A 22628-nucleotide genomic window follows, 5' to 3' on the forward strand; every position below is an offset into this window, starting at 1 on the left:
TTATAAATAAAAAAATATTTACTATTTTAAAAAAATAAAATTAATTTTTAAGTAATTTTTTTATAAAAAAGATACAGATTAGATAATCCATATACTTTATATGGATTACTTAATCCGTATTTCTTACACAAATATGAAAACCAAATAAAAAATTTACCTTGACGACGAAAATATCACGCCAGTAGTATAGACGATCTCAATGGAGTCAATGGAAAGTGACAACAAAATTTAAGTGAAAAAGATTTTTATCACTTTACTTGGTGAGTGCACCTAACAAGAGCCTTCTTTCTATAATCCGTAGGGCTTTAAGGACTACTTAGGAACCTTAAAAAAAAAAAAAAGGACCATCGAGGAGGGAGAATAATAATCAAATTGATAGTTTAATCTTTTAAATTACGAGCCAAAACGAAGCCGTTTAATTGCTTTAGAGTTTAACCTACGCCCCTGCCAGCTTTCGGCGCAAGACACAGTCCCACATAACACTATAGACGTCAGTGGCGGGAGCGAAGTGGCGCTCCAACCTCCCTCACCGTGCCGCACTCCCTCCTCCGTCTTCCACCGCCATCCACCGCCGCGTATATGGAGGAACCCGCCGCAGTTCCAAACTTCCAACCTAAAGTTAGCCACGAAGCGAAGCTGAAAGAACTGCTCCACCGAATCACCTCTCTGGAGATAAAGCTATGCTCCGACGCCGCCAAAGAGTTCGCGAAGCTCCTCAAGTCCGAGACCGGCGCCGACCTCCTCCTAGAGTACGTGCGCGGCTCGCCGAAGTGCTCGGAGCTTCTCGAGGCGTGGAAGCTTCGCGAGGGAAAGCAAGGCATGAACTACGTGTTCGACCTAATCTCCGCCATTCTCAGCCAAAGTAAAGGTAAGTACAACCCTAGCGACATCGAAAGCGTGAATATTACTAAGGATTTGGATAAATTCGCGCGGTTACTGATTTCCGAACGCTTGAGTGATATCCACAAGGAGGTGAATAGCAAGGAGTGGCGGAGGCAGAAGGCGGCATTGTTACTCATGGCTTCGATTGCGCGGCGCGGTGCGAGCTTGGCGTCGGAGGTGGCGAAGAGCTTCGATTTCAAGCTCGCTGAGTTCGGGAGGATCGCGTCGGAGCACCGGAGAAGGAAGCCAGAGGCGAGGGTAGGGTTGCTGCGGAAGTCGTTTGTCGGATTCGCGATGTCGTTTTTGGAGGTCGGGAAGCCGTGGCTGTTGCGGTGGGTTTTGCAGCAGAAACAGATGTATTCTGGCGTTCTCAGAGGATTAGGAAACGATGATGATGAAACTGTGGTGTTTGTGTTAACGGTGTTGAGAGATAGGGTTCTTGTGGAAGAGTCTTTGGTGCAGCCGTGGCTTCGGAGTGTTTTGTTTGGGAGTGCCACGTTGGAGCAGTTGGCTGAGGTTTGTGGAAGGGAAGGTGGTGGTGATGCTGCGGAGGTGGCGTTTGGTGTGCTTGTTAGGGTTTGTACTGATCCGAGTAATGGTTTGATGCCGGACTCGAGAATGGGGTTGACGGGTAATACGAAGAGGGTCTTGGATCTCATGAAGAAGCTGCGGGTTACGGAAGTTCAGTATCATAAGGACTTGCTTTTGGCTATTGTTGAGGCCAAGGCTTCTTTTGGGTTGTCGTATTTGAAGGAGTTTCCTTACAACATCGATAATTTCAAGTCTTCTTCATGGTTAGAATTGTTTATGTGTAATATTTTGTTGTTGTTGTGGTATTCATTACGTGCATGAGCATGAGTAATGCTACTTTGTTAGCAATACAATATTTGACACTTTTTAATACTTTCCCAAAATATTAGATGAAAACTGAAAATACATAGGCCAACCTTATAGTAGGAGGGAATTATTACATGGTCTGGGATCACCTTGGTCTTAATCAATCTCAACATAACACGTAATCAAGTGTTATTAATTCTATCTTGTAAATTAAAATACTCAATTATGTGTGACTTAGAGATTGGTTGGAAACATGGACACGTGGTTTAAAACTATCTAATAATCTAATAACTTCTCCTAAAGTAGGGGGACTAGCATGAGATTTTGCCCAATAATAATATTGACAGTATTAAAAAGAGTTAGTCAGAAGATGTTGTTACTAGCAATTCTTTGATATGTATGTTTTTTTTTATTCATTCCCCCTGTTTTTTGGATGATGACTGATGTATTTGCAGGATTTCTGCATTATCTGTGGCAGCTCAGTTGGTTTCATTGGTGGGTAATGGCATATCCAAAGAATCTGTCAATTTTCAATCAAATGGTCCGCGCCTGTTTGACAATATGGATTTGCACAGTATTGTGAAGTGCTTGTTTCCTCGACCATTCAGCAGATCATTGTTTAATAAGGGATTGCCTCACATTGAACCTTATGTGAAACATGGTACTCTAAGGCTTCTTCTGGAGTTACTGAAATTGCTGGACTCTATTTTTGGTGGTTTGTATTGTAATTCTAATTCCAACAATCCATTCATGCAACATATGATGTCTATCAAGGTCGAAATCCAGAATTATGTTCAAGCATTTCTTCCCGATCTGCAGGTTTTATTAAATCTACTTTCCTCTTTAGATGCCAATTCTGAAGCCCGTAACTCAAGTTTAAAGAGAAATGCATGCCATCATGAACATAATAGCAGTAGTAGGAAGAAGTTAAAACTTGACACTTCGGAGAGTGGTGATATAGATATAGTTGTTGCTGGGATAAGTTCTACTCCAGATATTGATTTGACTGGCAACAGTGAAACAGTTGACGGTGGAGCAAGAGAAGATGCTTTGGATGATGAAGAGGATCTCAAGAATAGCATAGGCGAAATTTGGGGCGTGGACCTTTGTTCGATGGAAATTAACACATTGGAAGAAATGGAATCATACTTACTGTCTAAACTGCTTGATGCTCTCAGATATTACCGCGTATGTTCATATTTTTATAATCTTAATTTGAGTGAAGCCATTGGGTGTCGTTAATACTGTTAAGTAATCGAAAAAATATCTTGTGATCAAACCAAAAATAAAAAGAAAAAATTAAATGCTTCTACTGAATTATTTTATTACTTAGTCCCTTTAGACAATTTTCTGTTTGCTTAGCATTTTAGTTATTTTCGTTATGTCCAGAATACTATGTTGTTCAATTAACTATATTAAGGATATCTTAAGCAAAGGTTTTAATGGTGGCTTGATCCTCATGTTTCTTTGATGATTGTAAAAGAGTGTTGTTTATTTTAAGAACTTCATTTCTCTCCATGCACTGGAACTCAATTGCTTCATTTGCTTTTGATCTATTACACTCAAAGATTTAGGGACAAACTAGTTTTTGGTCTTTCAACTACCAATTTAAAGCTTTTATGCTGCAATAATTCTTGACATGCTCCTCATTCTTATACTTTATTCTAGGAGCAATGATATCTTATAACAGTGTATTGTTGACTGTGGTGGCATTTTAGGGTACTCTTGGATGCCTGTAATTTGTTTTACAAGATTTAAACTCCTACATTAAAGTAGAGTTCTTCTGATTGTCCATAAAGTAAAGGTTAGTTTTAGTCTTCCCTTATTATTTTGGCTCCATAAACAATAATGGTTACAAAAAACTGCTCTGCTGATTGATCAGCTACTCATTAGTTTGTTGATTTTGTGGACCTCACTTTACCTATCTCTCACTTTATCCATCAGAAACTGTAAACTTCATAGATATTGTCTTTATTCTTCTTTTTGTGAGAATTTCCTAGTTGGTTTCTTGGTGACTAGCATCAACTTGTGCATCCTCTTATGCATTTTTTGCTGAATGGTCCTGATTAAACCAGTTTAAGTTGTATTCCTCTGAAGACCTAATAAATTGTTACTGTCTAGGGGTAGTTGGCATACATTTTAGTTATCTCATTTTCTTTCTAAAAAAAAGTAAATGCATGTTTTTAAAAAATAAACGTTTCCTATGATGGTTTTGTTCTCTTAAATGCGATTTTATATTCTAGTCTTTTGCTCACTGTATTATAACCTTTCTTGGTGCTTCATTTGCTTAAATTGACTTGCTTATTTGAACTCTTAGCTTTTTTTATACATCTTTGTGGTGTTTGACAATGATTAATTTGATTCAGACAGACTCAAGTTGCATAACAATTGTAAACTTACCGTTTAAACTAGTTATGAGTTAGAATTTAGTTTTTCACTTTTTCTTTGTTGACTTGAGGACAAAATGCCTATGAAATTATATTTTTTGGATTCAGTTTACTCTACACCTATAATTCTACAGTCATTTTAGAAGTAGAAGAATAGTTGAATGTGAATTGAGTTAAAATCTTGTCTGTTGTGTCAAATGTACTTGTTGCATCTAGTGTTGTCTCCCTAATTAATGGGTTAGCATCTTGCTAAACCATCCTAATGAAGGAAGGAAAGGAAATCTGGTGTAATTGTTACTTTATTTTTATAGAAATTTATTTTTTTACCTAAGTAATTCAAATATATATGACGTTATCTTATATTCCTTTTCTGTTTTTCTTGTGCAGCGTGCTCTGCCTTACGCTTTGGATAATTCTTTTGAAACATTCAAGGGTCTTCTCAAAAGCCCTTTGGAATTAACAAGTCATTTGCAGGTCTCAGTGTTGTCTTTGCTTGTGGAATACATTGAATGGTGTCCTGACGATGTAATTCCTATCAGAACTCCACCCATGTTGTACAAATACCTACAACCATTCATTAAATTGTTAATGTTTTCTCCGTACAATGAAACAAGGGATCTGGCATACAAGCTGGCCTTGGCAGCTATGTTCAGTACTGGTGCTTTTGATGGGAATCTTCACGAGATAGCAGCATGGTTTTTATTTTTACCAGGTTATCATGGAAAGAAACCCCCTGTCAAAATCTTGGAGGTTGATGTATTACAGAGTTTGACTCTATTTGTCATATCATTCTTGTGCGATGCCGTTTCTACCCTTGGGAATAATTTAATTAAATATTGGGATATTCTTAAGAATCATGCCCATTGTTTGGAAGGTGGTGAAGGTAATTAGTTTTATAATCTCTTATTTCAATTCTTTGTATACAGTTAACTCTAAAATCACTTATATCATATACTGCTTCTTTTCCTTTTTGTTCTACTGCATAAGTTTTTGATCTGGCTCTATAAATTCATATGATCAGCATCTTTCTGTAGAACTATGAAATATGCATAATGCATAAGCTCATTTTCTATGGTCATAGTATCCAGTTGGGGTGCTGTTTTTTTGGCATTTCTTTGGAAATGTTACTATCTGCTATTGCCAAAATTGTTTGCAAGTTTTGGCTCATTATTGCTGATTTAGTGGGTTTACGTGCAGATTTATCACCTCAATTTAGCCCTTTTATCATATGCGTGCTAGAGAAGTGTCTAAAGGTGATCCGACCTAAATCAGGATTCTGCTCATTGCCTAAAAAATCAATGGTATTATTATACACTTGTAATACAGTCAAGTATCTCTTGCAAACACAGGTACATAATACATCATTGGACATTTTTGCTTAATTTTGTTTTCAGTTTGTGCACATCTAATGTTAGATCTGTGTTTCTGATAGGTCAACGCTGAATTGTTATCTGCTTTAGTTCATGCAGACTTGACAGAGAGACTTGGTGGCAGTTATGAATGTGATGAAGTCTTTCCCGAGTGGAAGCCACTGGAGGATTTGTTGGACTTTGTGGAGAGCATATTACACCAACAAAATTATTGCATTTTCTCTAAAAATGAAGAATCTGTCCTTCCTGATAGTTCTTTGGGAAGTGCGCTTGGTAGTGTAAATAGATTGTTGAATAGTGGGTCTGGTCATGAGATTGCTGAAACAACCATAGCTTTCATATCTTCCATTATATTGGAAGGCACCAATAAAATATTGACAAATATGCCATCACATGCGGTCATTCCACATGACTTAGTTGGAGTTCCTTTCTCGCTCTTATTATCAGTACTTTTTCTTGATTATAGTGTTCTTCACCATGCTTCTAAGTTGTGGCCTGCAATGTTTTATGCTGGCTTGGATATGGCCATGTCAGATCTTGGTATTGATGGTCGAAATGCAGCTCCTGTTGGGACTTCTGATCTTGCATTGCATCCAGATTCACTAACTTGTAGCCAACTTTTAGATGCTTCTGAAGTTGATGCTGTTACATTTAGTATCTTTCTAAAACAGGTGCCTTTCCATGTGATATTTCCTGCGATGATGTGTATGAGTGGTCCTTACATATCAAAGCTATCTAAAATTCAAGAGTTTTTACTGCATAAATTATCTGAGTCAAATGATAGCTCGCTCCTTCCCAATCTGCGACTCATTCTGTTCTGGACTCATCGGATTCGGTCATGTTATGATGTTAAACCAATAGCTGAAATTGAACAACTTTTGAATCTGTGTGTTATTCTTGTAGGGAGCTTATTAGCTCAATTATTGGTTCCAGAAAGTGGTTATGACTGGTCTATAAACTCTGCCTTTTATTCATCAAGACGTAACATTCAAGTGATTAAAACCATTTTTTGTCATCCTTGTGTTTTGATCTCATTATCCTTTTCTTTGGGAAGTTGTCAGAACCTTGCAAATGGAAATGTAGAGAATGATTTCAATATGCTAAATGTAGTATCCAACGAGGGGTTTCACAACTTTGGCAATCCAATTTTAAAGATATTAACAATGACTCTAGAGTACATGTGGTCTTTATTTGGTGCCCACCTTTGTGCGTCTACAGCTGAAGATGTTGCTAATAATTTTGTGAAGGCATTTAAAGGCCTTCAACAAAAACTATTTCTCGATGTCAGAGACCGATTTGAGCTGTACATTTGTACTAAAGATGTGATGCCTCTTCTTCCAACATTGTATGCTTCACATACTTTGCATCGGTTTTTATCCCCTTTTCAGCTTCTTGAATTAGTGGATTGGATGTTCAGTAGGGACAAGGTGGATGATTTGCCAATTAAGAAATCCTCATTATTTGTTGGATGTTCCTTAGCTGCTGATGCTTTCAGTGCTTTATCCATTTATTTTCAGCAGTCAACTGAAAACAGGGCACCATATGATTTGTTTTGGGAGATGAGTCAAAAGAATATGAAAACTGATATTTTTGAGCAGATTTACAGCAAGGTAGTTGACTTTTCTGTATGTTTTGAAATAGATAGTGCAGATAGATGCTTGCTTGAAGCTGTCAATCTCTTGTATAAGCAGAAAATTGTGCAACAAGAAACATTTCATCCTTTGACGTCGGTCATGTGGAAAATTATAATGGTTACTCCATTGAAAGTACTTTTCCATTGCATTTACAAGACGAATGCTAAGAAAGCTGCATTTTTACATATTCTTACTGAATTGAGTTCCCTGCATTCATTGATCTTTGGGCATTTATTTTTGGGTACAGTGAATAAAAGTATACATCATGATATTGGTGTGATGGAACATACCTTTGATCCTACTTTCTCAGAAGATCAGTTTTTGCTGCTTCTACCAGCCTCTTTGTCATACTTCAGCTTAATTTCTAAGAGACTTAGAGAGCAGAGTCACAAAGATTTTGAACATATACCTTACTTTTATTCCAAAATTCTCGTAAAAGGTTTCAGTCAGTGGAAGAGCTTTTCCTCAAAAGATATATTTGAGGAACAATACGGGGAATTCTTTCCATCATCTGCTCAAGAACTTCTCCGTCTTATTGATCTTAGTCTTCTTGGGAAATCAATTCATATGTTGAAGTATCACTTTGCTCTTAATGGGGCAATGAAACTGAAAAAGCGATTAAATCTATTCAAATCCATTTGCCCAAAATTTGCTTCACATGATGACCTGATGGACTGTGATTGTCAAGTTATTGATAGTTATTCTCTGCATCAGTCTTTGAACATCATCAATCGTGTTGTTGCAAAGATATCACTTTGTAAAGTATTATTGTTTCATGAAGAAGCAGGTGGGAATTTCAAAGATGTTGCTGTGAAAATGAAAAGCAAATTGGGAAGATCCAGGATACGTTTCATAAATATTTTGGTGGATATTTGGCAGTTTATTGTTAAGAAATTTTCATTAGCCTCTGATCAATCTAGAACTCCAAAAGGCACAAACATTTCATTGTTATATAATCACTTGGAAGGTTTTTTGTTGAAGAATATTCTTGAATTGGCTGGAGAAATGCAAAATGATCTTATTCAATTGCAAGCCATTTCCTTCCTTGAACAATTAATCAGATCTGCTCTTCTCTATAGGTTTGGTGATTTTACAACAATGAAAACTCTCCGAGTTATATTATCACAGCTTAGCAAGGGGAGGTTATCATATGATTTATATCTTCAGTTGTTGCTCGCTCATTCTCAGTTTGCCCCCACTCTCCATTCAGTGTGCAAGCAAGCAGGTTCCTTTTTGAAGCCTGTATCCAGCATTCTGAAATGTCTTGTGATTCCTTCTCTTGATCATTGTGAAAATGATGTGAAACACAGAGGGCTAATGACCGAGCTCTCTAGTGGACCATTGGAAATTGTTAAAATGCTTTGGATACTCTTACGGGTTAAGGCTCATCAAATTGATTTGGATAATGGAAATGATATTAATGTAAATTTAAAAGAACTGCATGCTCTGCTTTGTCATTCTTATGGTGCAACAGTCAACTGGATTGATTTGGAGATATACAATCTGATGCAACACATCGAGTCTATGAGTGGCCTGTTGTCTCAGAATGTCAAGTTAGATTCAGAAACAATTGAAAAATGGTACAGAAGCCAGCATAGTGACTCCTTTCCGATTGACCCTGACATATGCGTGTCAACAGTTCTCTATTTTCCCTATGATAGAACTATCTTTGATGAGCTACCATCTGTAAACAAGATTGAACCAGATACTGTTAGGAAAAAGGTTCAAGCACATTTTTAAGCTACCTGCCTGAATCTGTTTTTCCTGTCTGTAGTTTTGTATCTGTTCTAGTTTATTTATCATTATGTTAACTAACTACATAAAATCCTACGCAGGTACTTCATTCTCAAGTTGAAGATAAAGAACGTTATGATCCTGTATTTATATTGCGATTTTCAATTCATAGTCTCTCAAAGGCTTATATAGAGCCTGTGGAGTTTGCTGGTTCAGGGTTGCTTGCGATTGCATTTGTTAGCATGTCTTCCCCAGACCAAGGGATAAGAAGATTAGCTTACGGCACTCTTGATAAATTTAAGAATGCATTGGAGGTTAGTAACATGTTTATTGGTTTATGCTTATTTTGTTAACATATAAAATTTCATTTTGGAAATGCCAGATTTTTTTTCCATAACTCACAAAATTGAATTAGTTATTTATTTATTTGTATATTGTTGATACTTTTTTTATTCCCATATGGAGAGCTACTTTTTTTATGGAATAATCTGAGTCGGGTTTCTGAAAATGGGTATGTTGACTGTTCGTTTTCCCTGTGGCAGTTTGTCATGCTTCATTTCAGATGTTTTGGCAAGAACATGGATGCCAAATATTTATCTGTGTTTTTGTGAGGTCTTTTCTGTAATGCTGTATTTTGTATGTTGACTGTTCATTTTCCGTGGGGCAGTTTCTCATGACTCATTTCAAATGTTTTTGCAAGAAAAAGAATGCCAAATATCTGCCAGCATGTTTTTATCTTAAGCAGATTAGACAACTTTGCTGTTTCTTTTTATTTTGTCCAAAAAATGCCTGTTGGGAAAGTTCAGCTAGAGAATCTTATGAGACTCTAAGCTTGTGGAAGCCTCTAAAACCTTTGGCAAGCCAGGGCCTAAATGAATTTTTGTTGAATTATTGGGCCCAGCCTTTTCCAAGAGCTGATTTGTAGGGGTCACCGGGTCAGTGCTCTCTGAATGAGGCATTAGAGAATATAAAAGTGTATTGGATAGGCTTCTGTGGGATTCAAGTATTATATCATATTTATGATTTCCTTTCTGTTTTTATATATATACATATATTCCCCGTTGAAAGGTTATGTTTGATTAACAATCAAAACATCTGTAGTGCCAAAAGAAGAAGGATGTACTGGGACTTCGGCTTCTATTAAATTCTGTTCAAAATAGTATAGAAGAGCCATGGCAAAGAATCCCGTCAGTTATTGCTTTATTTGCTGCAGAGGCATCTTGTGTATTGTTAGATCCGGCACATGGTCATTATGCAGCTATAAGCACATTTTTGACACATTCATCCAAGTTGAATATGAGGGTATATATCTATGGCCTTGGAATTTCTTTCACTATTTGTTGACTTTCTTTTAATGGAACTGTTTGCTTTTTATTGAGAAATCCATTTACTTCAATTTTGTAGGTTATACCTATGTTTGATAACTTTTTTTGGAGTACCTCTGTCAATTTCAAGCAGAGAGGTCTTGGATGCTTCGGCTAGTATATGCAGGGATGAACTCTGATGATGATGTTGCATTATATATCAGGAACTCTATCCTTGAGAAGCTAATGAGCTTTTACGTTTCTCCTCTTTCAGATTTTTTGTCAAAGAACCTGATTATTGAGGTAAACACACACTTAAAATTTGTTTTCATTTTTTCATTTTTTTTCTGTCTGCTATCATAGTACTTTCACTTTTAGTGTTGGAGTAGTATATGGCTATATGCATATCTCATTTTGTGGTATGCATTGCTGAAACTTACCTAAACTGTGTTTCTACCCAACTTTGTGTTTCTACCCAACTTCTTGTATTCATCTTTTAGCTCCATTATCATACTGTGAATTGAATCACAAACAGGAACCTGCCTCCTGATAGTTATGTGAATGAAAGAGAAATCATCAATTTTTTTGGCTGGTAATGAGCTTGCCTATGTATGATGGGTAATTGACATATTGTTTGAACAAAGTAATAGTAGTAATAGCTTGATATGTTGTGTAACAGCTGGTAAAAAATGCATTGTGCCAATTTACGTGTCAACAAATATATTTATTATTTAGGGTGCTGTAAATTTACTTGGTCAGATTAAATGTCTGCTTATTTCATAAGAAGTTGGCTGCTAGATTAATTGGAACTTGTGGCTAGAATTGCATAGTTAAATGTGTTTCTGTTGTGTTGTTGAACTTGGACCTGATGTTACACTTTGAAACAGCCAGGTGGTTAGAGCATATTAATAATTTCTCTTATCAGCTTGAATGTTTCATAGCTGTGATGACATCCATGTCAAGGAGTTTCTGATTGTAGCTTGGATAAATGGATCTAACAGCTTCTTCTCCTTTAAGAAATCGGCATTGATTGAGTTGTTTACCCAAACACACCCTAATGGTTTGAGATGTTTTGCAATATGATGAAACATGCTTTTTTCCTATGTGTGATTCTCACTGTGACTACTCCCTTTTCCTCTTCCAATATAAACATTGGGCTAGCTTATTTACTCTGCAGGTGATAAAGAAATCTGTTAAATTGCATAAGATTACCCGTCACCTAGTGAAGCATTGTTCTTTATTTTCATGGTTTTCGTCTCTCATCTCAGTTGCCAGACAGAGGCTTAATGTAGATGAACATAAACTTTTCTTGAAGCATGTGTTGGTAGCATTGAAGGTAAGTGCTTGATTCTTATTCAGTTTGTAGTTCCTGTTGGATGAAGAAGGTCCTCTTCCCCTCTTCCTTATTTGCACCTTTTATTATGTTTCTCTAATTCTATCTGTTAATTTTCCTGATTTTCCTTTCAAATGTGTTGGGGTTTTTCTAAAGTTATGGCTTGTCAGCCTGCATATTTCTTTAGCAAGGTTTGTTCATTGATCATTGTGCTCAAGAGGATAAAAGAGAAGCAGTTTGATAATGATGGAATTGTCAACACCCCCGCCCCTCTGTCCCTCTACCTCTAGAGTTAAACCAAACCACTAGATCTCACAGCAATTCACATAACATATAGCAATTATCAATTCACAATGCAGACACCAGAAGAAAGAGAGACTGTAGAATGAAGATTAGGATCTCAACAGATATACCTCTCAGATCCCAGAGCTGTAGGTCCTAAGCCCCAGGCAACTACACTCTCAAATTCTGAATATCCCCCCTCCCAAATATTCCCTTTTCAACCATAGCTTAAGCTGCAACAGAATCTCCACTTAGCATAACCGCCTCCTCTGCCATGCATCCCTCTTCTCTATCTGCTGTAGACTCTCCAAATCCTTGGGCCCATATTGTGTTGAGCCAAAAGCTGATCCCTCTAGGTTTTGTGCCCTATCAAATAATCCAAGTTTTTCATTCTGTACAGACTTGTCTAACCTACGTAGCCAGATATTGGTTCCCCTTAGACTACATTAAGTCTGCTGTGGAACCAATCATTTGGCATATATTTTGTATCTTGCTTTCTGGTACCTCTGGTACTCAATTAATATAATTTAATCTTTGCTGACCAAAAAAAAAAAAATAATCCAAGTTTTTATACATAGGAGGAAGTTCAAAGCATAAAACAATAACTTGTCTTCTGTGCATGCTAAATTGTATTTGTGAGCTAAAACTGATCACCTAAACTCCCACATGATTTCCTTGGCATGCTAGATCGTTTAGCACTTATCTGAAGGGTTACCTGTTACTGTCTACCTATGAGCTTTGATTAGCTTCAATGCCATAAATGTTATCACCTAAAATTGTTAATAAAGCTGTCTTTTTTATTCCTTTGACTGGAATTATATATTTACTGATTTGCTAATGACATTTTAATGTAATGTTTATTAAATTTTGTAACCCATATTTATTTATTTATTAATTTTTTTTTTAACTTTCAGTTTTCTTTTTCCTTTTCACTGAGTACCCATATTATTATTTAGGTTGTCAATGATGTTATTTCATCAGGAAGCATCTCCAAGTGGTTACAAAATCATGGCCTTGAGCAGCTCATGGAGCTCTCATCCAATCTATTTAATTTCTTATTCCATGATGCAACATTGGCAAATGAAACTGTAGTACTAGTTAATCCTTTTCTACAAATGATAGCATCAGTGTTGAAATTATCTCAAAAAAGGAAAATATATCAGCCTCATTTTACCCTATCAATTGAGGGCTTGTATCAGATGTACCAGGCAGGAAGTGCGTGTAATCAAGCCACAAAAAGCATTAAACCGGAGCTTGCTCTTGAGGCCATAATTATGAGTGCACCTCCTGCTTCCATTTTCTTGATGGTACTTTCTTTGATCTCCCTCATTTATTACTTTTTTATTATTAAAACTTGATCACTGATACTCTTTTGTATATTTTATTAAATTAAATTGTTAAAAGGCATACAATAAAATCTTGGATTGCTTATATTTTTATTTGACTTTAGCTACACCAATGCAATTGATTTTCATACAATGCATTGGTTATATATTGTGAACTGACTATGATACCTGGAGATGAAAATAATAAACAATTCACTGTTGATGCTTCGTAGTGTTTAAAGTTGTACAAATGTTACATGTACCTGCACTGTATATAAAAAATTATTTTGCTCTATCATACTCTTTTGAAAGAGTTAACTTTGAAAATATTTTTGGCATTTGTAATTGCTGTGGGTTTTAGATTTGGCTTGTTCTCACTTTACAATATTAAATGTTTATTCCTCTGAGAAATCGTGTACATCAGGCTAAGGCTCTTATTCTGATTAAGCAAATACTTCCTCTATATTGACCAACTTACTCATAATTATGGATTTAGGCAAATGAGTGGGTGGATCCTATTATGCAATGACTGTCATACAAATACAAATGCTTGCATTTGTTATATTGACTTTTTTTGAGTGGGTTTGATTAACCACCACATTTGTGTGTATACAGAATCAGGAAAGGCTGCAGAGCTTTCTTATCTGGGCAACTACAACTGCTTTACAGTCCAAGTCTTTACAAAGGCTGGGGTCCACTGAGTCTCAGATCTTAAGAAATAATTTAAGGGAAGATTTTCAAGAGAACTCAGTAGTTTCTACATTTCTACGTTGGTTAATAGCATCAGTAATCATTGGCAAGCTCCATAAAAAATCTTATAATTGGGATTCAGAATATGCTGAGACACACAACCTTGAATCCCTGCATTCTTTACTGGTGCATGTCAAAAATACCTCCGGACAAAGAAATGATATTGATATTGGTGCTGAGGAGGTACTAGCTTCAACAATCTTCCATCTCCAACTGCGTCTTGGTGTCAATCATGAAGTGCTACCATCAGTTGTATGTGCTCTTTGTCTCCTGATGTTTGGTGCCTCTAAATTTGCAGGTATGCTTATACATTTAGTATGGTTTACTGAACGCAATTATGGTGATAGGTCAGAATTAACATTTTAGTCAGAGCCCTGGTGCAGCGGTAAAGTTGTGCCTTGGTGACTTGTTGGTCATGGGTTCGAATCCGGAAACAGCCTCTTTGCATATGCAAGGGTAAGGCTGCGTACAATATCCCTCCCCCATACCTTCGCATAGCGAAGAGCCTCTGGGTAATGGGGTACGAAGTTTTTTTGTTTGTATCAACACTCTTGCCTTGGCCAGATATTTATGCTTTTTATTTCATTCTATAGTTAGCAGAACTGATTTATTGAAAGACTACAACGCATTAATAGCATCACACAGTTCAAGGGTACAATGTCCTCCTGAAGCTAATCCAACTTGGAGATGGTAATTTTTCTTGGTCTTTTAATTTCTTATCCTTTTCTTGTCTTTATTCGGTCTTTAGGAATGATGTTAAATTAGGAAAACATAATTTCTTAGCTAAATTTTTATAATTCTTGGTCACATCTAATTTTTTTCGAGACTAAGGGGAACATCAGGGTCAGGCTCAAAGCACTTTAATAATATGGATTTTTGTTAACAAATTATTGGGTTTGAATTTCGATTATCAACATCTGATCTAAGTGGAATTGGGCAAAATCGATTCAATAAAAAATTAGCCCACTTAAAATTAGCTTTGGTTTTTTAATAATATGGATTTTTGTTAACAAATTATTGGGTTTGAGTTTTGATTATCAACATCTGATCTGAGTGGAATTGGGCAAAATCGATTCAATAACAAATTATTTGGTTTATCAACATCTGAACTAGAATGTGTATTTTACTGCTATCACAAACGAAGTTTAATGGGATTCTTAGTATTTTATCTATGCTTCAAAAATAATCATATTGGACCTGTTTGGTTTTTAGGTCGTTTTATCAGCCATGGAAGGATGATTCTCTGGAGCTCACTGACTCACAGAAGATGGAGGAATATCATGCTTGCCTGACTTTGTTAGTGATTGTCTCTAATGTTCTTGGTGGAAAGAAATTAGAGTCGGCTAGTTTATCCCCTGTAGATTTAGAGAAATCTGGCTTATTCCAATGGGAAAGAAGTTTACTAAGAAACTGAGATTATACGTGAGTTATTAGCTTTTCTTTTTGGGGACGTTAGTAAGTGTACAGCTAGTGTCAAAGTAACGATATTTGAAAATGCAAGTTTTGCCTATGGAAACAGGCCATCTTTTATGCGTTTGATGGCAATATACAAGTTAAATTAAAATTTTGGTCCTTATATGTGATGTTTATTTAAAATTTAGTTTCAATGTGGTTTTTCATATCTTGATTTCTTGTTATGTTATAATGGTTGAACCAATAAACCACAAACTAATGCTTTCAGTTTCAGTGGTTTGATTTAAAAAGGACGCAGGCTAACTTGGGAGACCTATTTAGGTCTCTCACCATGGGATGGGAAAGTAATATGGCCAGTTAGATTTATCATTAATCAACCATTGAGATTTTTTGCTTTTTCTCTCTAAATTTCCAAATTTATCCCTCCATCTTCCCCAACAGTCCGTCTCCTTCCTTCACTTTGTTCCTTTCTCTACCTCTACTATTTCCCTGCCGGCTGCCGCCACACCATAAACTACGGCCACACTGTAACCTAACTACACCAGTGATTCATCACTAATTCATTTCCTTAGGAACCAAAATTAACACAAATAACAGAAAGAAGATAAGATAACACAAACTGCAGCAACGTTTTTTTTCTTGGAAAAACCAAATATGAATATATAATAGAGAAAATATGGAAGGAAAAAGACTAACTACAAGCTGTAATTAGACCAGTCCCTCCACAGTACATGAAATATCCTCGTCACACTGATTGCTTAGCGAAGACTCTTTTTCTTGATCTGTTTTTTTCCCGCTACTTGCAGCTTAGTTTGGGTTTAGATCTCAAAACTCTGCTGTGCTCGCCTTCACATTTGACGGGAACCATTTTACGGTGACCCTTGCGGTGGTTTTTGGACCCACGCAAGAGCTTTGGTTGTGCAGCGGCAAGTGTCTGGAAGATGGAGAAAGAAAGGGGTAAATCTGGAAAAGTGAAGAAGGGAAAGAGAGAAAAAAAGTTTAAAAAGAGCAAAAAATCTTAACCAATGATTTAAAAAACGAATAAATCTAAGGGACCATATTACTTTCCCATGGTGGAAGACCTATTTAGCCTGCGTCGTATAAAAGATGACATTTTGAACTTGTGACTGAAATGATAATTATCAAGTTAAATCATATTTAAATGGTCAAGCTTAAAAAACAAATAAATGCGAACTCAGACTGCACCTGATTTGTCTTTTCTCGTAAGTACATCTATTAGATTTAACAAGGGTGAATACAATACTAGCTCACTTTATTTCTTGGTGCAATTACATCATTGGGCCATTGGATACAACTTTATTAAAATACTTTATACACAAAACTCACTTTAAGTTAGTCTCTTTATTAAATTACATTGAACATGTAGTAGAAATGGTTTTATTGGAGAGTTGACATCCAAACATGGTCCATGATAAAGTGAAACGGCATTACAAAAAGCTGCAAACCTTTCTCATAATTTCTTTCAGATTTAATTGAATCAAAATCTTAAAGAGAGAATATGGGAATTAGAGTCCTTTTCAGTGGGTTTGCTAGACTGATTGTAAGGACATGAGCATCATCATCCAACAGGATACAAACCAAAAATCCTATTTGGTTGGATATGTCCCTCCTGTATTATTCACCTGAGTTTGTTGGAAGAGTCATATATACTATTAGAATGGTTCTCAAAGTGCTGCTATGCACTCAATTTCAATCTTGGCATCCATTGGCAAGGAAGCTACTTGATACGTTGACCGTGCCGGGGCTGGTGAAGGGAAGTCTGAAACAATATGAACCATGATTAAACGATCGTTGACACCAATTTCAGAAGTTAAAAAGTAAAAAATAGAAAAATGGATTAAGTGTAACACTAAATATATTCAAAGATCTTGTCACTGAAACAAGAGTTAAAGAGTGGATTTTCTTGCATTAATAAAGTTTTGTTTTTTTGGATAAAACTTGCATCAATCAAGTTTTTTAATATGTTCTGCTCTAAGAAAACAAAGCCATCAGAAGCTAACATATGAATCTTCAATTACAGAATATAAAAGCTAGCCAGCTACTGTACAAGCATGCTAACAGGCTTTCTTCTTCAAAATGGAGCAAGGATTAATTTTTACAGCCCAATATAATTTATTATCAGAGGTGAAATTCATGGGTAAGCAGCAGTGTAGACTGTAGCAAATTTAGCAGTTTGTCTGCATAAGGATTTAATAACGGTCTGCAATATTAAACAGATGGGTAATTACTTTATCGAAAGAGATAACAAATAAAGTGCAAAAGCTTAGAATGGTGATACACCGGCATAGTTTATTGCTAGATTTAAACAAGAATCTGAACTATTGTGAAGGAAATATCAAAATCACTGTCAAGTTACTCACATTTAGCATAGATCTCATTAACTTTCTTGAAGTCCTTCAAGTCAGCCAACCTGGAGGAAATAAACAGTATATAGTCATCTTGCCAGCACTCAATACAATTAAAATTAATGAAGAAAATAGAATTCATACAAAATAGTTGTCTTAACAACTGATGAATAGCTGGCACCCCCAGATTTTAGGATCTCTCCCATATTTTTTAGAACCTGCATTGTGTAATTATTTGACAAATGTCAGTGACAAAATCAGCAAAGTGCACTTTTACAGCAATGCAACCTTAAGACAAGATTACTAGCATATGTTATGGTAACAGTGATAGGAATTTAAATGCATCCAACAGATAATGATTAATGACATTCAAAGAATGTATGCAAGTTGAAAAAATTGCTTATATATTGGTTTTCCACTTATGCAGAAAGACACATGAAAATTAGGCGATATACTTAGCTTCAACATTGTTAAAATAATAGGTTCTTATGACACTTGTCAATTTTAGGAGGCTCACAATGTTAGTGATTGTTTCAACAATGTGCTACACATCTCTTTGTCAGCAAAATATACTAATAGTGACTTCCAACAATGAAATTATTGGAAATTTCCGAAGTATGCTGCTATTAATAACAGCCAAGTTTTCTTCAAAAGAGAAATCTGTTTTCCTAAACTGATCACCATGTCATGTTAGTTTCCCTAGAATATCTTAATCAATTCAAAATTCTTTTCAAAATAGAAACAGTTAACTTAGCTTCATACACATTCTTAGTGATCATTCTAAATCATTCATGACTTCCAAATCAGTATAGAGGGAAGATTTCCCACTTAAAGATTGTGAATACTTAATACCATAAAAATTACTCAACAGTTAGGAGTCAGTAAAGTCATCCAACTAATCCATAACTGATATGTCAAACCCAAGTTCTAACAAATGAACAATTAAACCGCATTATCTGAAAGTGAAGAGAAAAGTGACAAAGCACAAATACTAAGAAAATTCCCTGGTATTACAAAATGAGCCTGTAAGTTCAGAGTTTTCTTCTTGTACCTGCTCTGTCTGATCTTCAACATTATCAGAGATGAACTTCCCTGTCTGCATTAGAGAGCTAACCATATATTATCAGGAAGCCAGCACAATTGCACACATATACAGAAGAGTGAACTTCAGATGAATGATATCAAACCTCAGGAATAAGGCCAAGAACACCTGACACAAACAGAAGGTTGTTGGCTTTGATTGCTTGAGAATACGGCCCCAATGCCGCTGGGGCTTTTTCAGTCTGAACAGCTTCCTTTAACCCTGCAATCAATGAAAAATCAATTGGCAGCATAAGATTTGGATAAAGATAAAAATAGCAATGCAAATTGCAAAGGTGTTTCATGAAAACAATATAGTCTTTCTCCCTATGCATCTCTCTGCCAAAATGCAAAAGGCATCTCAACTAGGCCCAATACATATACTGTAGTTCAAACAAGCAGTTACTATACTAGTTTGCCAACAGAGAACATGAAAGTCTATCAAAGGGTAAATACACTTCAATGCAGTCAACTAGTTAAGCAATGCAGTACCCACACTAAAAGATCCAATCACAGATTACTATGTATAGTAAGTTTGTTAACTTTTACAATAACTACCATACTACAAGTCATATAAAATGATGGTTTTTGATTGGTCTGACACTGAACAATATAAATTGCGTTATACTGAAACATTTTGTTCTTTCAGGGCATTGGAAAATAAAGAAATAGTGAATTTTATCAAGATAATTATGTATTTACAATATTCTGTTTCGTCTCATCCTATTTCATCATATCCTGGATGTGATATGGTTTCCAATGATGAACTTGACAGTTCCAATAAGATTTCCATTGGCGTGCATCTAACAAGAATTGAACCTACGAATTCGCCATGGCTAAAGTGAGTCAGTGACTCGTGTCCATTTTTTAAATAGAAATTCTGTCTTGCGATTTAACATTTTATTATATTCTAATTTTTAGATTTACTTTACACATTGTATCATAGTCATGAAGTTCTTGTCAAAAGTCAAAATTATAACCGAAGGGGTCAACTCGTTAGCAAGTTCACAACAAATTAAGGAACCAAATTGCAATTTCACATACACTAAAAACTTTGGGGAACAAACAAAGCAATGCATGGATTCAACTACCATCTTCTCGCACTAAATTGAATATTTTACTCACACAGAAATTTAAAAAAAAAAAAAAACTCTTTTCTGCAATTAAAATTCAGAAGAAAAAAAAAAACCCGCATGAGAAAATGATCGGAACTTACGGGTATCAGTAGAGAGGTTCATGCAAGCGAATGGCATAGAGCGCTTAGACGAAGTCGAGCGCAAGAATGCAGCGCCGGCCACCGAGGCTCCGCCTATTCCGGCAGCCCATGATGCCCGCCGGCGAAGAACGCCGCTGTTCATCGCCGGAATGTGGAAAGTCCTAGCAGCACAAAACCATGCCATCTCTCTCTCTCCCTCTCTCAGACACACTGTCAGTGACTCACTGTCTGTGACATCATAAAAAATTCGGAGACAAACATTGTGTTTTGCTCTTAACGTTGGTAAGATTACGGTTTTACGAAACTACCCTTGCCTGATGTAGAATCTCCTATTGGCGGACTTGTTATTCTCACACCCTTTTTCTCTATTCTTGCACCTCAAGTTTTTTCTTTTTATAATTTTTTTAAAAATATTTGCCTTTGTAAGTTCCTTGTAAGTTGTATGTTAAGGCAGAGAGTGTAAGTTCCTTGTAAATTGATACTTGATAACAGACTTAAATATGATTTTAATCCATAAAAGTTAATGTTTTTTCACTTTTTGTCACTCTAATTTTAGTTCATTTAAGTTGGCACTTTTTTAATTTTAGTCCTTGTAAGTTTTTTTTTTATTTTTAGTTTTTTGTAAGTTTGTACTTTACCAATTTTAGTTCCTTTGAGATTTCAATTTTTTTATTTATAGTCCCCTTAAGTTTGCGTTTATAATGAACAAAAATAAAAAAAATATAAACTTACAAGGACTAAAAATAAATAAAATATGTTATGAAATCAAAATTTTAAAAGCATAAATTTATAGGGACTAAAAATGAATAAAAAATTACAAAAACCAAAATTTTAAAAAATATAAACTTAGAAGGACCAAAAATATATTTAATCCCTTAATAATGATAACCATTGTTTTGAGTAATGCAATACATAATGGAAATAAATTTTTATTATGTGGTAAGTTTTGAAAGGTTATCATTTTTCAATACACAACAAAAACATATTTTATGTGTTATTTTTTAAAAAAATAATATAACAAAAACAAGTTTCTATTATATTATTTTACAAAAAAGAACGAAAATATTTTTTATTATAAAACGAACAATAGTAATGAATTTCTTGTTGTTTTAATTTTTTTATAAAAAATAAAAAACAAATACGGTGATGACATGGATGGGATAGACACATCGTGGAAACAGCCCTCTACACGACTTTGTTATTCTCACACCTGTTTTCTTTAAGTTCACAACAATACATTTTTGTATTTCTTTTGAAAAAAAATGCTCTTAATGAAAGCACTTTTTCATTGGAAATTCAACATAATACATGGTAAGAAAATTCAAGAATGACTTTTTACTGTTTATAATTATTTAAAATTTGTTTGATTAAAATTTATCATATCTTATAAAAATAAATATAATAATTTCAAGAGTAGAGACAGACAAAACCCACCATAATAACATTTAGACAAAACATACTTCTAATAAATTCAATACATACATAAGTAAGTGCACATGCAATACAAACCTTTCCTTACTCCTATTTTCTATCCAGGTGATACCAAATCATGAAAGTTGTCTAGGATTACATGTGACCCATAAGAAGTGCCTCCAAGACTCCAATGAATACACAATATTGCCAGGAAATTAAGCTATGAATAAACACACAATATTGACCACACTTTGTGCAACAATTGTTAAACCCTAATTCTATCTGGGTTCTAAAAAAATATATTAATAAAAAAAGAAGAAAATTTTAAAAATTGAAAAAAAATTAATAAGAAAAAAAAAGAGAAAAAGAAAGAATAGTACAAAAGAAAAAGAAATAAAAAAAATGAGAAAACATAAAAAAAAGTCTTTGACCTATTAGGCTCCCCTTAAGAGCTCATTAGGTCAAGAAGAAGGAGAACAATGAATAAGAGAGGAAAGGAGTATGCACTAATGACACAAAGGGGCACAAATCCCAAGAAAGAAAAACAAACCAATCCAACAACGTCATTTGACAAGCTTTATCAAAGAAGGGAGAAGGATCTCCAAGTAATTCCCTCATTCTCTCTCATGTTCTTCCCTCTTCTTCCTTTTTCTCTCTTCTTCTTCTCCTACGTTCTTCTTCTATTTTTATTTTTTTTAAGTCCGTAGTTCCGTCGTTCGTCTCGGTAGTGAGATCTATGGTCGCCGACAAGATCTGTACAAGTTGATATCGTCATTTTTTCTTGATGCTTTATTTTGTTTCATGATTTTTTTCGCATTCCATCATCCTTTTCTTCTTTCTCTTCCTTCTTTTTCCATTTTCCGATGAAGCCTCGTGCGGCGCTGCCATGGTTTAATTTTTATGTTTTAAATAAGTCAACATACTCATACAAAATAATTCGATATAACATGAAATAATACAAAATGCAAAATAGAAGAGATGAAATATTATAAATAAGTGGACGTACTCGTACAAAATAAGTTTACATAACATGAAATAACATAAATACAAAATGGTAAAGAAATATTAAAACAAGTGAACATTAGATACAAAATAAAATTCAAAACATCACTGGTAGGTCTTCCTCCTCCCCCGAAATGGTACATCTCACAGCGTGTTGGTATAATAAGCGTTGGTGCCCTTAGTAATTATCATCAAATCAAGCATGGCCTAAAAATCCCGAGTCATCCTGGCAAACAAGTAAACAACATCATTTATTTCTTTATACACAATTAATGTCTCTCTGAATCTCTTATTAGAGTC

At 35.2% G+C, this 22628-nt stretch overlaps 2 protein-coding genes across 2 annotated transcripts; one reads left to right on the plus strand and one right to left on the minus strand.

Moving 5' to 3' along the window:
- The first annotated feature begins 385 nt into the window (after window positions 1-385).
- Window positions 386-15414, plus strand: LOC100800766 (uncharacterized). The gene is given in 14 exon segments (XM_014770876.3): window positions 386-1676; window positions 2175-2907; window positions 4494-4989; window positions 5304-5455; window positions 5539-8832; window positions 8946-9158; window positions 9946-10146; window positions 10249-10297; window positions 10300-10451; window positions 11326-11484; window positions 12720-13070; window positions 13704-14136; window positions 14432-14528; window positions 15051-15414. Coding segments are annotated over 14 exon segments (7629 nt in total). The 5' UTR covers window positions 386-579; the 3' UTR covers window positions 15253-15414.
- A 1221-nt stretch (window positions 15415-16635) lies between these two features.
- LOC100792467 (reactive Intermediate Deaminase A, chloroplastic) lies at window positions 16636-20158 on the minus strand. The gene is made up of 6 exons (XM_003551836.4): window positions 19914-20158; window positions 18805-18920; window positions 18669-18713; window positions 17762-17835; window positions 17633-17682; window positions 16636-17031 (listed from the first exon to the last, which is right to left on the minus strand). The coding sequence occupies exons 1-6, from the start codon at window positions 20095-20097 to the stop codon at window positions 16937-16939; spliced, it is 564 nt and encodes a 187-aa protein (XP_003551884.1). The 5' UTR covers window positions 20098-20158; the 3' UTR covers window positions 16636-16936.
- Window positions 20159-22628: the final 2470 nt, after the last annotated feature.

Source organism: Glycine max, chromosome 18 (assembly GCF_000004515.6).
Source record: "Glycine max cultivar Williams 82 chromosome 18, Glycine_max_v4.0, whole genome shotgun sequence".
Taxonomy (NCBI): Eukaryota; Viridiplantae; Streptophyta; class Magnoliopsida; order Fabales; family Fabaceae; genus Glycine; species Glycine max.

Excerpts from the sequence above, each read along its gene's own strand:
- LOC100792467 (XM_003551836.4), bottom strand. The coding sequence starts at position 20,097 with ATGGCATGGTTTTGTGCTGCTAGGACTTTCCACATTCCGGCGATGAAC. Across the intron at positions 18,714-18,804 it reads TTCTTGGCCTTATTCCTGAG|ACAGGGAAGTTCATCTCTGA; the intron begins GTTTGATATCAT and ends TCTCTAATGCAG. Across the intron at positions 17,032-17,632 it reads TAATGAGATCTATGCTAAAT|ACTTCCCTTCACCAGCCCCG; the intron begins GTGAGTAACTTG and ends ATATTGTTTCAG.